The following is a 15541-nucleotide window of genomic DNA, read 5'->3' as shown; positions in this document are numbered from 1 at the left end:
GGGTTTTTTTCAATCTGGAAGTTATCTCTATTATTTTCCCTCTCATGACTGCTTTTCCTCCCTCCCATAATGTCGATGGTGAGACCTCGCCATTGTCATTTATTTGAAAATATTCCTTTAAGTTTAGTTTTAGTTCTTTGACAACCTTTTCATCTGATAGGATTGACACATTAAGTCTCCAGTACTTAAAGAAGGATTCCCTGCCCAGCTCAATGGATAGTATGACAGGGGCGTGGTCACTTATAGTTATGGATTCTATACTGCAGTCCCTGACTGTATGTATCTGTTGTTTTGACACACAAAAAAAGTCTATTCTCGAATAACTCCCATGTGGGTTAGAATAAAAGGTAAAATCTCTTCCTTTAGGATTATTATGTCTCCATGGATCAACCAGACCTAATTCTTTTATAACATTATTTAGGACTCTGGATTTTTTTGTTTTTGGTCCCCTCTCAGATGGCAACCTGTCTAAGTTACCATTCTGTATGGTATTAAAATCCCCTCCCAAAATTATCATCCCTCGTCCGTTACTGGTAAGTATATTGGCTATGTTTTTAAAGAATGTTTCATTTTCTTCATTTGGGGCATAGATGTTTAATATTGAAATACTCATATCTCCTATTGTGCCAACCACCATGATATATCTTCCCATATCACCTTTAATCACTTTCTCTACAGAAAATGGTAGGGATTTATTAATTAGTATGGCCACCCCCCTTTTCTTGCCATATGAAGCATGGAATACTTGGTTTACCCATTCCCTTTTCAGTTTTTTATGTTCATTTTCACTCAAGTGAGTTTCTTGGATTAGTGCAATGGCACATTGTAGTTTCTTCAACTGACTCAATATTTTCTTTCTCTTAATAGGGTGATTTAGACCGTGCACATTATAAGAAACAAGGTTCAACTTATTCATGACATTTTAAGATGTAGGCCATAAACTCGGTTCCTCCTATAAATCAAAACAACTGTGCAAAACGATACACAGCGAACAAACAAACAAACAATACACATCTCCCTCTGAACTACTATACAAAAATAACATGTGACTCCCAAAAGTCCCGTCATCAGAGAGTGTGGCAATCTCTCTGGGGAAATAGCACAATGTGCACCTGCAACTTCTCAGAATTAAGTTGCTCCTTGCTCAAATTGAGATCCAGCTTTGCTCCTTCAACCAATTTTGACATTATTCAGTATAAGTGTTACTTAAATCCCATAACTAGCTCCTTTTCAATTCTTTGAACATTAAACATAAATTCAGATTGTCCGCATTATATATACTTCAGGATTGTCATTATTTTTTTACCCTTAGTTCCAGGCTGTTTTTTTTTTTTTTTTAGTCCTTACCACTGTGAACCTCAGAGTTCACAGACCGAGGGCTTGTATGTCCGCCTCTGTGATGGGTGGCTGTCTCCTCTTTCCCTTCTGTCCTGTCCCCGTAGTCCAGCTGCCCTCCATCCTCACTCTCTGTAGTTTCTCCCACTCGTCCTCCTCCACATGGATCCCCATGTCCTTCAGCATGGGGGCAGCCTCCATCAGTGTATTGAATGTCTTCGTCTCTGTTCCCAGAAACACCTTCAGTCTTGCAGGATATGGGGACTGTGCCTTTATGTTTTTCTCCTTCAACTTTTTTATTACTTCCCGCACTTGTTTCCTCTTCTTCTGTATCTCGGTAGTGTAGTCATGGTTGAAGTAAATGGTCCGTTCCTCATATGTTATTTTTTGTTTCCATGCTTGTTGTATGATGCGGTCTTTCACCTGGTGGTCAATGAAGCGGGCGATGATGGCTCGCGGGGGAGCCGCACTCTCTTTCGGTTTGGTAGTCAGCGAGCGGTGCGCTCTTTCGATGCGGATATCGACGGCCGCCGAGATTTGTAATGTTGTTCGGATGAAATCAGTCACAAATCCTATGGTGTCGCCTTTCTCAGCGCCCTCCGGGATCCCATGTATCCGTATGTTATTACGTCTCGCTCTTGCTTCCAAGTCGTCACATTTTGCGGCTAACGCCGCCTCTCTTTGAAGAAGAAAGGCGACTGATCTTTCCAGCCGCGCTGCCCTGTCTTCCGTCTCCCCCAACCTTTCTTCTATGTTCACTGTTCGTCGCTCCAGTGAAGCGGTTCTCTCCAAAAGCTCCTTTAAATTAGTTTCTAGTCTCACCAGAGCTTTTTTGTTGTCATTTACCGCTTCTGTGTGCTTTTGTCTTAACTTGCGTAGCTCCGCCAATATTACGGAGTCTTGTTCCCCACAGCTGGTTCCCTTATCTGGCGTGGCTCTCTTTGCCGAGTCCGTAGCTTTAGTATCCGCATTATCCTTTTTGTTTAACCTTGTCTCCATATTTTTATTTATCGTTAACTTTCGTTGTCGATATAACTTGCGATTGGCCCGCTTCCTGTTGTTACTAATGTTTAAAAGAGCTAGTTTTAATTGGTTTCTTTGAGAGCTAACTTTTTAGATTGTCTAGTCCAACATGGCGCCACCGGAAGTCGTCTATCTTCTGTTTAAACCAGCACCTGCAGTTTCCTCCTCCAACATTACACTTTTTAATTTAAGCTTTGTATATATCTTTGATTCTTTCTCTGTTTATCTGGTAATCTCCTCCCACGACAGACAGTGGAATAGTGGGCAACACATGGGGTGACAGCAACCCTTCTAACATTCACAACTTCACAGAGGAAGAATGCTAAGTAGGTCCAAAGGAAAAAAAGGTGCAAAAACCATCTCTGTGCAACCTAATAAAGGATGCATCGTAGTCCCATTGATCCGGGGAAAGAACCAAACATGAAATCTCTCTTGCAAAGAAGGTTGAAAGGAAAGGGCATTAGGGCCTTGTGTTCACCCAGAGAGTGTGCTTGCCATGGTTCAGTCACTGTTCTCACTAATGGGGACAAGCAGTCTTGTGTTCTCGCCTCCCATCTCCACAGCGGGCTCTTGGTTATGCTGGTGAGCATAATAATAGTGATGCCAAATGCAATTGCGTGGAGTGTGCCAACGCGATCCTCAAGATAAAATGACAGTGGAGGTTCCCCATCCAAGGGGGAAGGCCATGTGATTATCAACCACAAAGTGTAGAGTATCTTGAGTGTAAATTTACATTCTATTTCCAACAGAGTGGCACAGATGGTAGAGCTGCTGCCCCACAGCACCAGAGACCTGACCTCATGTGCTCTCTGCATGGAGCTTGCACGTTCTGCCTGTGGTTGCATGGCTTTCCTCAATGGTGCTCCAGTTTTGTCCCCCGTCCTGGGTTTGTACATTCATTCGCCTCTGCAAATTGTCCCGAGCGCGAAAGGAACGATGGGACAAAAATGGGACCACTTATAGTGTGAACAGGTGATTGATGGTCAGCATGGACTCGGTGGGCCAAAGGGACTGTTTCCATGCTGTATCTCTGACCTAAACTAAACTACTGTCCAATTTTTATTATATTGCACGTTCATTGTATTTTGAACAAATAATTCATCTTGAAAGCTTCAAAATTAAGCTAGATGGGACCCCTGGTATCAGGTCATGTGATAGGAGCAGAATTAGGCATTTCAGCCCATTGAGTCTAATTTACCATTCAATCATAGCTGATCTATCTCTCCCTCTTAACCACATTCTACCTTCTCCTAATAACCCCGGACACCCGTACTAATCAAAAATCCATCTATCTTTGCCTTTGCCCCTCAGTCTTCTAAACTCCAGCGAGTACAGGCCCAGTGTCGTCAAACACTCATCATATGTTAACCTACTTATTCCTGGGATCATTCTTGCAAACCTCCTCTCGGCCCTCACCAGAGCCAGCACATCCAATACGGTGCCCAAAATTGCTCACAATACTCCAAATGAGGCCTGATCAGCACCTTATAGTGCCTCAGCATTAGCTTCAGCTGTTTTTTATTCTAGCCCTCTTGAAATAAATGCTAGCATTGCGTTTGCCTTCCTTACTACTGATTCGACTTGCAGATTCACTTGCTGGGAATCCTGCACCAGCACTGCCAACATGCATGACTGCTCACTATGCTACACTGTATTCCATCTGCCACCTCTCAGCCCACTCTGCCCAAGCTCTTCTGCAGAGTCCCTGCTTTCCCTACACTACCTGTCCCTCCACCTATTTTTGTATCTTCTGCAAACTTGGCCACACAGCCTTCAATCCCCTCATTCAAATTGTTACTATACAACGTGAAGAGTTGCGGCCCCAACACCGAGCCCTGCGGAACTCCGCTAGCCACTGGCAGCCACCCAGAGAAGGCCCTCTTTATTGCCACTCTTTGCCTTCTGCCATCTAGCCAACCTGCTATCCATGCTAGCCCCTCTGATACCGTGGGATCTCATCTTACGCTCCAATACGATAGAACTTTATTTATCCCAGGAGGGAAATTGATCTGCCATCAGTCATAAAACACACGGTACATGAAACATGAAATTAAAGTGATGAGTGGAAAGGATTGGGGGATGTACAAAGATTGGGAAGTGGGGGGGGAAGTCAGTCTCAGTCTACCCCACGACAGAAGGGGGAGGAGTTGTACAGTTTGGTAGCTCACAGGGAAGAAGGATCTCCTGTGGCGTTCTGTGCTGCATCTTGGTGGGACCAGTCTGTTGCTGAAGGTGCTCCTCAGGTTGACCAGTGTGTCATGGAGGGGGTGAGCTGTATTGTCCAGGATGCTCCGCAGTTTGAGGAGCATCCTCCCCTCCAAGACCCCCTCCCATGAATCCATCTCCACCCCCAGGACGGAGCCAGCCTTCCTGATGTTTGTTGATCCTATTGGTGTCCGCACTCTTCGCCCTGCTGCCCCGGCACACGGCAGCGAAGGAGATGGCACTGGCCACCACCGATTGGTAGAACATCTGCAGCATCTCACTGCAGATGTTGAAGGAGCGGAGCCTTCTCAAAATGTACAGCCGGCTCTGTCCCTTCTTGTACAGGGCCTCAGCGTTCCTGGACCAGTCCAATTTACTGTCCAGGTACACTCCAAGGTACTTGTACTCCCTGGTAAACTGCACATCCACACCATCGATGGAGAATAAACTGCATATCGATACAATTGAAGTTAGTGGAGTGGCTATTACTAAGGAGAAGCTGAAACAGCTGAAGGTGGATAAGTCACCTGGACCGGTTGGACTGAACCCTAAGGTTCTGAAAGAGGTTGCTTTAGAGATTGGGGAGGCATTAATAGTGATATTTCAAGAATCACTAGAGTCAGGAGTGTTCCAGACAATTGGAAAGTTGCCAATGGAGGGGAGAATGCATCTTATGGCTAACCGGCCTATAATTTCCACTATTCTGCTTTGCTCCCTTCTTGTGCAGCGAGGTAATATTGGCAATTTTCTCCCTCTCAAATTGCAGGTTAAATCTTATCATGTTGTGGTCGCTACCTCCTAATGGTTCCTTTACCTTGAGTTCCCTAATCAAATTTGGTTCATTACGCATCACTAAATCCTGAATTGCATTTTCCCTGGTAGGTTCCACTCTAAGAATCCATCTCGGAGGCACTCTACAAATTCCCGCTCTTGGGGTCCAGTACCAACCTGATTTTCTCAGTCTACCTACATATTGAAATCCCCCATGACCACCATAACATTGCCTTTCTTACATGCTGATTGTACCTCCTGATGTAATGTATCGTTTATCCAGGCTACTGTTTGGGGGCCTGTAAATAACTCTCATTAGGGTCTTTTTATCCTTGCAATTTCTCAGCTCCACCCACAATGACAACATCTTCTGATCCCATGTCACCCCTTCCTAAGGACCGAATTTCATTCCTCACCAACCTAGCTAACCCACCCCCTCTGCCCACCTGTCTGTCTTTCCGATAGGGTGTGTTACCTTGAATATTCAGCTCCCAGCTGCAATCCTCTTGCAGCCACGTCTCTATAGTTCCCACAACATCATAGCTACCAATTTCTAACTGTGTCATCCACTTTGTTCCTTATACTACGTGCATTCAAATATAACACCTTTAATTTAGTATTCATATAACACCTTTAATTTAGTATTCACTTCCCCTCCTCTCACACTGGTCACGAATGTGCACCAACCTCACTTTCTTACCCTTCTTAAACTTTCCGTCCCATTAATTCTGGAGACTTCTGTAACTTTTCCTGCACTCTTTTTCCCTTTAGCTTCACCCGTACATTTCCAATTTGTTAACCCCATACTGTTTAGTTTAAAGCTCTATCTACGCCCCTGGGCGTACGTTATACGGTTTGCCAGGACCCTGGTCCCAGTCGGGTTCAGGTGGAGTTCGTCCCTTCACAACAGCTCCATCCTTCCCCAATACTGGAGCCAATGTCCCACAAATTCACAACCACCTTTTCCACACCAGACTTTGAGCCACACGTTTAACTCTCTCATCTTCTCAACCCTGTGACAATTTGCACATGGCTCAGGGAGCAATCCAGAGATTATTACCTTCTTGAGTTACTCCAGCATTTTGTGTCTATGTTCGATGTAAACCAGCATCTGCAGTTCCTTCCTGCACATTATTACCATCTTGGTTCTGCTTTTCAACTTGGTGCCTAGCTGTTCAAATTCCCTCAGCAGAACCTCTTTCCTCGTTCTACCTATGTTATTGACACCCAAATGGACCATGACAGCTGGATTTATTCCCTTCCTGTTCCAAGTTCCTCTGCAGATCAGACGAGATGTCCTGGACCTGGGCACCAGGCAGGCAACACAGCCTTCAGGGACTCCCGATCCTCGTGACCCACAACAGTGTCAATGCCCCAAACTATACAATCGCCAACGACAACAACATTTTTCTTCCCCATCTCCTCTCGAATGGCCCCCTGAACCACTGTGCTCTGGTCAGGTTGCTCATCCTTCCTACAACCTCCACTCTTGCCTGCACTGCGAGCAAGAATCTCAGACCTGCTTGACAAGCTCAAGGGCTGAGGGTCCTCTAACTCAGTCCTCACCTCTGCTCCCCAGCCTGCCTCACTAGCAGTCACACCCTCTACATCACCACGGACCACCTTGGAAGCAGTTACTCTAGCGGGCGTATCTGCCTGGATACACAGCGTCCAGGTCATTCTCCCCGTCTCTGAAGTACCGCAGCGTTTGAAGCTCAGAGTCCATGTCGCCCACCTTCAGTCTGAGTTCCTCAATTAACCAGCATTGGCTGCAGATGTGGTCACCAACATTCACCAAGGGGTCCGTCCCCCAGCTCCTACATCATGCAGCTGCAGCACATCACGTCATCCTGCATGTCTCCTTAGCGTATCATTCTCCTTCCTTTTTTTTTTTTTCATCAAAAAATACTTTATTCAAGTCATAAATATTTACAAAACATCTTCTTTCTTAACAACCCCATCCGACATTTCCGGAGGTTACACATTCGATACAGGCATTCACTTCCAAATTTACAGACATTTACACAGTATCCCTTATTTGGAGGGGCGTCTCTCTCCACCACACCCTGCCCCCCATGTCCAGCAGCGGAAGGATCCTAGACTGTGGTCCTCCCCCACAGGGCCTTGGCGTTGGCTGCACCGAGCTTCAGTGCGTCCCTCAGCACGTACTCCTGCAGTCTGCAGCGGGCCAGTCGGCAACATTCCTTGACGGACAGCATTCTCCTTCCTGCTTGCTGCTGCTCTGGGTCTGACAGGTCCGCTCCTCTCAGCCCTTCTCACAAAAGCCTCGCGAGCCAAAGCCTCAAGATGCACTTTTCCACCACAAGGCACTTCACCTCAACACAGCCGCCCGCTCCCAGCACGCTGCTCCGCCTGTGCTTCATTGTTATTTACTAACTAAGACCACAAGACGCCTGCTTCATGCTAATGTCCCGCCTCCACAATTAGCAAAATCTGAAAAAGCAACTCTGCAACTTCTTCCCGACGGTTTTTAAAAAACCTTTTTCTTTTAAAAAGCAGATTCTTACTTGCAGCAAGATGCCTCTTCTCCCTCCGTCTAAAGTCTTGCAGCAGAAACAATCTGTTGCTGTCATTTCAGTCTGCTGAAAGCAAAGATAGGACACTTAATTGGAGTACAATAGAAAGAAACATGTTTTAGCACTGTGAAATGAAAATAAATGACAAATGGCCTTTCACTCTTATCCACCAGGATATCACAATATTTCCTAACAAGGATAAAACTGTTCTGGGAGATGGCGGGATTACTCTCAGCGGAGGTCAGCGAGCAAGAATCTCCCTGGCAAGGTTTGTTTTGCAACTTAACTTTGTTAACAAAACATTTTTATACAAAAGAAAAACGATGTGTCTGATTTGGGAAATCTTTTTAAGGTGCCCTGATAAGGCAATCCTTTTTCCACTCCAGACAATGAACAAATAGTGCATGAGAATGGACGATTCTTGGCAAAGTTCTATCATCCGTAGAATGTCATTCCACTGTGGCAAATTCATACAGAATGTTACTTTTTGTTTCATCAAAATAAACTTTATTCAGAGTAAAAAAAATATACAAAACAGGTATTGTGCAAAAATTCTTCCGACATTCTCGGAGGCTATCCACACATTCAATGCGTCGCAGTGAAGTGTTCACACAATTTCCAATGCGTCGTAATGTGGCGTTTACACAATTTTACCCGAAACGCTCACAACTCATGTTATCCTTCCCTTATTTGAGGGATAATACCCCCCACCCCCCCACAATGTGTAGCAGCCAATGCACAGAATGTTACTTAAGTTAAATGCCTTTGGTTACTGAATGGGCACTGATGGTTGCTGGTGAGGTAACGTCCAGAGAACTGAGACCGTTGTTGACCAAGGTCCTTCAATAAAGGAGGAAATATGACATCCCTGGAATTTAGCATGTGACTCCAGTCCCACGAATGTCGTTGACTCTTAAAATTACCTCACTCATTCACCAAAACTGCAAAGCGACTATTCAGAATTTGTATTAGTGGACAGCATATCACCTCAGGAAGTTAATCAAAGGGCAGAATAAGGTTTAATTTAAGCATAGAGTCATAGAGTGATACAGTGTGGAAACAGGCCCTTCGGTTCAACTTGCCCGCAACGGCCAACAATGTCCCAGCTACACTAGTCCCAATTGCCTGCGCTTGGTCCATATCCCTCCAAACCTGTCCTATCCATGTACCTGTCTAACTGTTTCTTAAACGATGGGATAGTCCCAGCTTCAACTATCTCCTCTGGCAGCTTGTTCCATACACCCACCACCCTTTGTTTGAAAAAGTTACTCCTCAGATTCCTATTAAATCTCTTCCCCTTCATCTTGAACCTATGTCATCTGGTCCTCGATTCCCCTACTCTGGGCAAGGGACTCTGTGCATCTACCTAATCTACTCCTCTCATGATTTTGTACACCCCTCATCCTCCTGCACTCCATGGAATAGAGACCCAGCCTACACAACCTCTCCCTATAGCCCCCACCCTCTAGTCCTGGAAACATCCTCGTAAATCTTTTTTGAACCCTTTCAAGCTTGACAATATCTTTCCTATAACATGGTGCCCAGAACTGAACACAGAATAGTCTAAATGCGGTCTCACCAACACCTTATACAACTGCAACAAGACCTCCCAACTTCTATACTCAATACTCTGACTGAAGAAGGCTAAAGTGCCAAAAGCCTTTTTGACCACCTCATATACATGCGACTCGACCTCTAAAGAACCATGCACCTGTACTCCTAGATCCCTCTGCTCTACAACACTCCCCAGAGGCCTACCATTTACTGTGTAGGTCCTGCCCTTGTTTGACGTCCCAAAATGCAACACCTCACACTTCTCTGTATTAAATTCCATCAACCATTCCTCTGCCCACCTGGCCAATCGATCCAGATCCTGCTGCAATCGTTCACAACCATCTTCACTACTTGCAAAACCACTAACTTTTGTATCATCAGCAAACTTGCCTTGTATGTTTACATCCAAATCATTGATGTGGATGACAAACAGTAACAGGCCCAGCACCGAACCCTGAGGCACACCACTGGTCACAGGCCTCCAGTCCGAGAAGAAACCTTCCACCATCACCCTCTGCTTCCTTCCATGGAGCCAATTTGCTATCCATTCAGCTATCTCTCCTTGGATCCCATGCGATCTAACCTTCCAGAGCAGCCTACCATGCGGAACCTTATCAAATGCCTTACTGAAAGCAGTTTTAGAGATTAGAGATACTGTGTGGAAACAGGCCCTTTGGCCCACTGAGTCTATGCCAACCAGCGGTCCCCGTACGCTAACACTATCCTACACACTAGGGAAAATTTCACAATTTTTTAACAAAGCCAAATTAACCTACAAACCTTTGGGCACCATATCTGAGGAATGATGTGCTGGCTCTGGAGAGGGTCCAGAGGAGGTTTACAATAGGCTACAGAGAGTGGTGGACATTGCCCAGTCAGCTCATCACAAGTACTGACCCCCCCCCCCCCCCCAACACTGAAGGGATCGCGAGGAGGTGCTATGTCTAAAAGGTGACCAATATCATCAAAGACCTTGACCTTCTGCTGCTATAATTGAGAGAGATATGGGCCAAACACAGGGAAGGAACAGGAGGCTGAGAACCATTACCTCCGGATTCAAGAACATCTTCTCAACTGTAGGGATCTTGAACAGCTCTTAAGTATAGCCCTACCTCAGCACTGAACCACTCAGGCTTTGTACTGCTAAGGTTGCTTTCTGCACTGTGATTTTCGCACTATCATCGTCTAGTTTACATAGATTAACTGATACCATTATATATTTATTGTTGTCGTTGCATCTGATGTGCCTGAGAAGCTGCAGCAAGTAATTTTGATGTTCCAGTTCAAAACCGGTGCATACGACAAATAAACACTGACTCGATATAGTTTTTCAAAAAGTAACTTAACTTTTCATTTGCCTTTTCACCTGAAGCCATACAATTCCCAGTGAAATCAGACAGCCCTCAGATTCTGTGGCAGATTGGACCTGGAGCAGAATCTGAGGTGATAATTGAGGGTAATGCTGAGGTACATCAGCCCCAGACTGCTTGGTGTTTGGCAGAGGAATGAATTGGCAGATCAGGTTCTCCAGTCTATTCGTAAGTCTAGGTGTTGAGTGGCCAATAAAGCCCGCACAAATGTCAAGGACATTTCGACATCATAAACTGTTAAATGCTGTTGCTTCTGAATGCTACTTCAGGCATTAGCCAGCAAGATCGGGCCCATTAGACTGACATGCTCATGTTCTTTCCTTCTGCCACAGGGCCCTGTATAAAGATGCCGATCTCTATCTACTGGATTCACCATTTAGTCACCTTGATGTAACAACAGAAAAGGACATTTTTGAAAGGTATCTTTCAATATTCTATGAAAAACTTATTTAGTTTAGCTTCGTTTTTAGTTTATAGATACAGCATAGAAACAGACCCTTCGGCCCACCGAGTCCACCAGTGATCCCCGCACACTTACACTATCCTGCATGCACTAGGGACAATTCACAATTATACCAAGCCAATTTACGTATAAACCTGCACGTCACTGGAGAATGGGAGGAATCCTTTCAGAATGGCAGGCAGTGACTAGTGGGGTACCACAAGGCTCGGTGTGGAACCGCAGCTATTTACAATATACATTAATGACTTGGATGAAGGGATTAAAAGTACCATTAGCAAATTTGTAGATGATACAAAGCTGGGTGGCAGTGTGAACTGTGAGGAAGATGCTATGAGCTTGGACAGGTTGTGTGAGTGGGCGGATGCATGGCAGATGCAGTTTAATAGACAATAGACAATAGGTGCAGGAGTAGGCCATTCGGCCCTTCGAGCCAATGTGATCATGGCTGATCATTCAATGTGATCATGGCTGATCATTCTCAATCAGTACCCCGTTCCTGCCTTCTCCCCATACCCACTTACTCCGCTATCCTTAAGAGCTCTATCTAGCTCCCTCTTGAATGCATTCAGAGAATTGGCCTCCACTGCCTTCTGAGGCAGAGAATTCCACAGATTCACAACTCTCTGACTGAAAAAGCTTTTCCTCATCTCCGTTCTAAATGGCCTACCCCTTATTATTAAACTGTGGCCCCTGGTTCGGGACTCCCCCAACATTGGGAACATGTTTCCTGCCTCTAATGTGTCCAACCCCTTAATAATCTTATATGTTTCGATAAGATCTCCTCTCATCCTTCTAAATTCCAGTGTAGACAAACCTAGTCGCTCCAGTCTTTCAACATATGACAGTCCTGCCATTCCGGGAATTAACCTAGTAAACCTACGCTGCACGCCCTCAATAGCAAGAATATCCTTCCTCAAATTTGGAGACCAAAACTGCACACAGTACTCCAGGTGCGGTCTCACTAGGGCCCTGTACAACTGCAGAAGGACATCTTTGCTCCTATACTCAACTCCTCTTGTTATGAAGGCCAACATTCCATTGACTTTCTTTACTGCCTGCTGTACCTGCATGCTTCCTTTCAGTGACTGATGCACTAGGACACCCAGCTCTCGTTGTACGTCCCCTTTTCCTAACTTGACACCATTCAGATAATAATCTGCCTTCTTATTCTTACTAATTCTCTGAATGCATTCAAGAGAGAGCTAGATAGAGCTCTTAAGGATAGCAGAGTCAGGGGGTATGGGGAGAAGGCAGAAATGGGGTACTGATTGAGAATGATCAGCCATGATCACATTGAATGGTGGTGCTGGCTTGAAGGGCCGAATGGCCTACTCCTGCCTATTGTCTATTGTCTATTGAAACTGGACACCTGGGGAAAAACCACGCAGGTCACGGGAGAACGTACAAACTCTGCACAGACAGCATCCGTAGTCAGGATCAAACCCAGGTCTCTGGCGCTGTAAGGCAGCAACTCTACCGCCGCGCCACCTTCCAGTTTTTAAACAATTCCTCAAAATAAGTTAAAATAAAATAAGTAAGTAAAGTGAGAAGTAGGTTGTGATAATGTATCATCATTGTATCACATCGACTGTGCAATGTTAATGAGATCTGACTTCCGAGACATTCTCTATGTCTATGTGCTGAAGTTATCCATGGTGTGAGTAATGAGGAACAGGTGAAGCTGCTCACAAAACAGATTACCTAATCAGTGAATCTGAAACCATTATGTTTCCAAGCCCACAGAATCATCACTTGTGGTTTGCTTCTGGCTACTTAATATATATTTTAATTGATTGATTTGGATACAGCTTGGAAACAGGCCCTTCGGCCCACCGAGTCCACACCAACCATTAATCACCCATTCATACTAGTTCCATGTTATCCCACTTTCTCATCCACTCCTTGCACACTAAGGGGCCACTTACAGAGGCCAATTAACCTTCAAACTCGCCCGTCTTTGGGATGAAAGATCCTTTCGTGTCCATTTTCATGTATTGAACGTCTTTCTCAGTTACTTATTTATATCGGCGAAACCAAGCACAGGCTTGGCGATCACTTCGCTGAACACCTGCGCTCGGTCTGCATTAACAAAACTGATCTCCCGGTGGCCGAGCACTTTAACTCCCCCTCCCATTCCCAGTCTGACCTTTCTGTCATGGGCCTCCTCCAGTGCCATAGTGAGGCCCACCGGAAGTTGGAGGAGTAGCACCTCATATTTCGCCTGAGCAGTTTGCAGCCCAGTGGTATGAACGTTGACTTCTCCAACTTCAGATAGCTCATCTGTCCCTCCCTTCCCCTCCTCCTTCCCAGATCGCCCTCTATCTTCCTGTCTCCACCTATATCCTTCCTTTCTCCCGCCCCCCTGACATCAGTCTGAAGAAGGGTCTCGACCTGAAACGTCACCCATTCCTTCTCTCCCGAGATGCTGCCTGACCTGCTGAGTTACTCCAGCATTTTGTGAATAAGTCTTTCTCAGTTAAATGATTCATAATCTATTTAGTTTGTCAGAGTGCATCCGCGTACATTAATGCAGAGGATATTTTATTTGCATCGATATCTTTTATAATGAATCTCTCAAAAATCAAATGTAAAGCTGCTTATTCATAGTCATAGAGTCATGCAGCACAGAAACAAACCTGTAGCCCAACTTGTCCATGCCAACCAAAATAGCCCATCTGAGCTAGTTCCAGCTGCTTGTGTTTGGCCCATATTCCTCTAAACCTTACCTGTCCAAATGTCATTTCAATGTTGTTAATGTACCTGCTTCAAATACCTCCTCTGGCAGCTCACTCTATATACTCACTGCTCACTGAGTGAAAAGGTTGCCCCTCAGATTCCTATGAAATATTTCCCCAATCATTTTAAACCTTTGTCCTATGGTTCATGATTCCGCTACTCTGGGTTAAAGACTGTGCATTCACCCTATCAATTCCCCTCATGATTTTTAAACACCTCAACAAGGTCAACCCTTAGCCTCCTGTGCTGAATGTTCTAATGGAAGCACTCTAGAGCCATAGAGTGATACAGTGTGGAAACAGGCCGTTCGGCCCAACTCGCCCACACCGGCCAACAATGTCCTGGCTACCCTAGTCCCACTTACCAGCGCTTGGTCCATAACCCTCCAAACCTGTCGTATCCATGTACCTGTCTAACTGTTTCTTAACCGATGGGATAGTCCCAGCCTCAACTACCTCCTCTGGCAGCTTGTTCCATACACCCACCACCCTCTGTGTGAAAAAGTTACCACTCGGATTCCTATTAAATCTTTTCCCCTTCACCTTGAACCTATGTCCCCTGGTCCTCGATTCCCCTACTCTGGGAAAAAGACTCTGTGCATCTACCCGATGTATTCCTCTCGTGATGTTATACACCTCTATAAGATCACCCCTCATCCTTCTGCGCTCCATGGAATAGAGACCCATCCTACTCAACCTCTCCCAATAGCTCACACCCTCTAGTCCTGGCAACATCCTTGAAAAGATTATATTTTCTGTTTTTGTTTTAAACAGTTGTCTCTGTAAGCTCATGGCAAACAAAATTCGAATCTTGGTGACTTCAAAACTGGAGCATTTGAAGAAGGCGGATAAAATTCTGCTCCTTCACGAGGGCCACTGCTACTTCTACGGAACCTTTTCTGAACTTCAAGGAGAAAAGCCCGACTTCAGTTCACAGCTGCTGGGTTCGGAGGGCTTTGATAGTTTCAGTGCCGAGAGAAGGAGCTCGATTCTCACTGAAACCTTCCGCCGGTGCTCGGTAACCTCAGGAGATGGAGCCGGTCAGGGAGGCTTCAGTGAAACACGGAAAGCATCCTTCAAGCAGCCACCAACAGAAATTATCGAGAAAAGAAAATCCTCGCTGAAGCTCAATCCTATAACCTCAAACAAGAATTTCTCCCTGATACAAACAGCGATGTCGTTCCCACAGACCAACGGTGTAGAAGACAGCGGCACGGAGCCGGGGGAAAGGCGTTTCTCTCTCATTCCTGAGAATGAGCTGGGGGAACCTACGCAGCCCTGGAACAACTTGTTCAAAAGCGAGATGTCTTTCCAGCCTCACAGGCGCCAGTCTGTTCTGGCACTCATGACCAACTCTTCCGCAGCCCAGAATAAGAGCCGCTCGCGCCGCAGCACAGTACGCAAGCTGTCCATGGCTTCCCAAACTAACTTTGCCTCTTCAGATATTGATCTTTACTCAAGACGTTTGTCCGAAGACGGATCTTTTGAAATTAGTGAAGAAATAAATGAAGAGGATCTAAAGGTATGTGGAATCATCCCAGTGCTGAA

At 45.4% G+C, this 15541-nt stretch overlaps 1 protein-coding gene across 1 annotated transcript in view; it reads left to right on the top strand.

Moving 5' to 3' along the window:
• cftr (CF transmembrane conductance regulator) overlaps nt 1–15541 on the top strand; it is a 176538-nt gene that overhangs the window by 106209 nt on the left and 54788 nt on the right. The window contains exons 12-14 of the mRNA XM_078416674.1: nt 8045–8139; nt 11128–11214; nt 14768–15515. Coding sequence (XP_078272800.1) covers nt 8045–8139; nt 11128–11214; nt 14768–15515 — 930 coding nt within the window. The remainder of the gene's footprint in view (nt 1–8044; nt 8140–11127; nt 11215–14767; nt 15516–15541) is intronic.

This window comes from Rhinoraja longicauda, chromosome 20 (genome assembly GCF_053455715.1).
Source record: "Rhinoraja longicauda isolate Sanriku21f chromosome 20, sRhiLon1.1, whole genome shotgun sequence".
In the NCBI taxonomy this organism is placed as follows: Eukaryota; Metazoa; Chordata; class Chondrichthyes; order Rajiformes; family Arhynchobatidae; genus Rhinoraja; species Rhinoraja longicauda.
The sequence above is the reverse complement of the archived record's forward strand: the minus strand, read 5'-3'. Positions and strand labels throughout refer to the sequence as shown.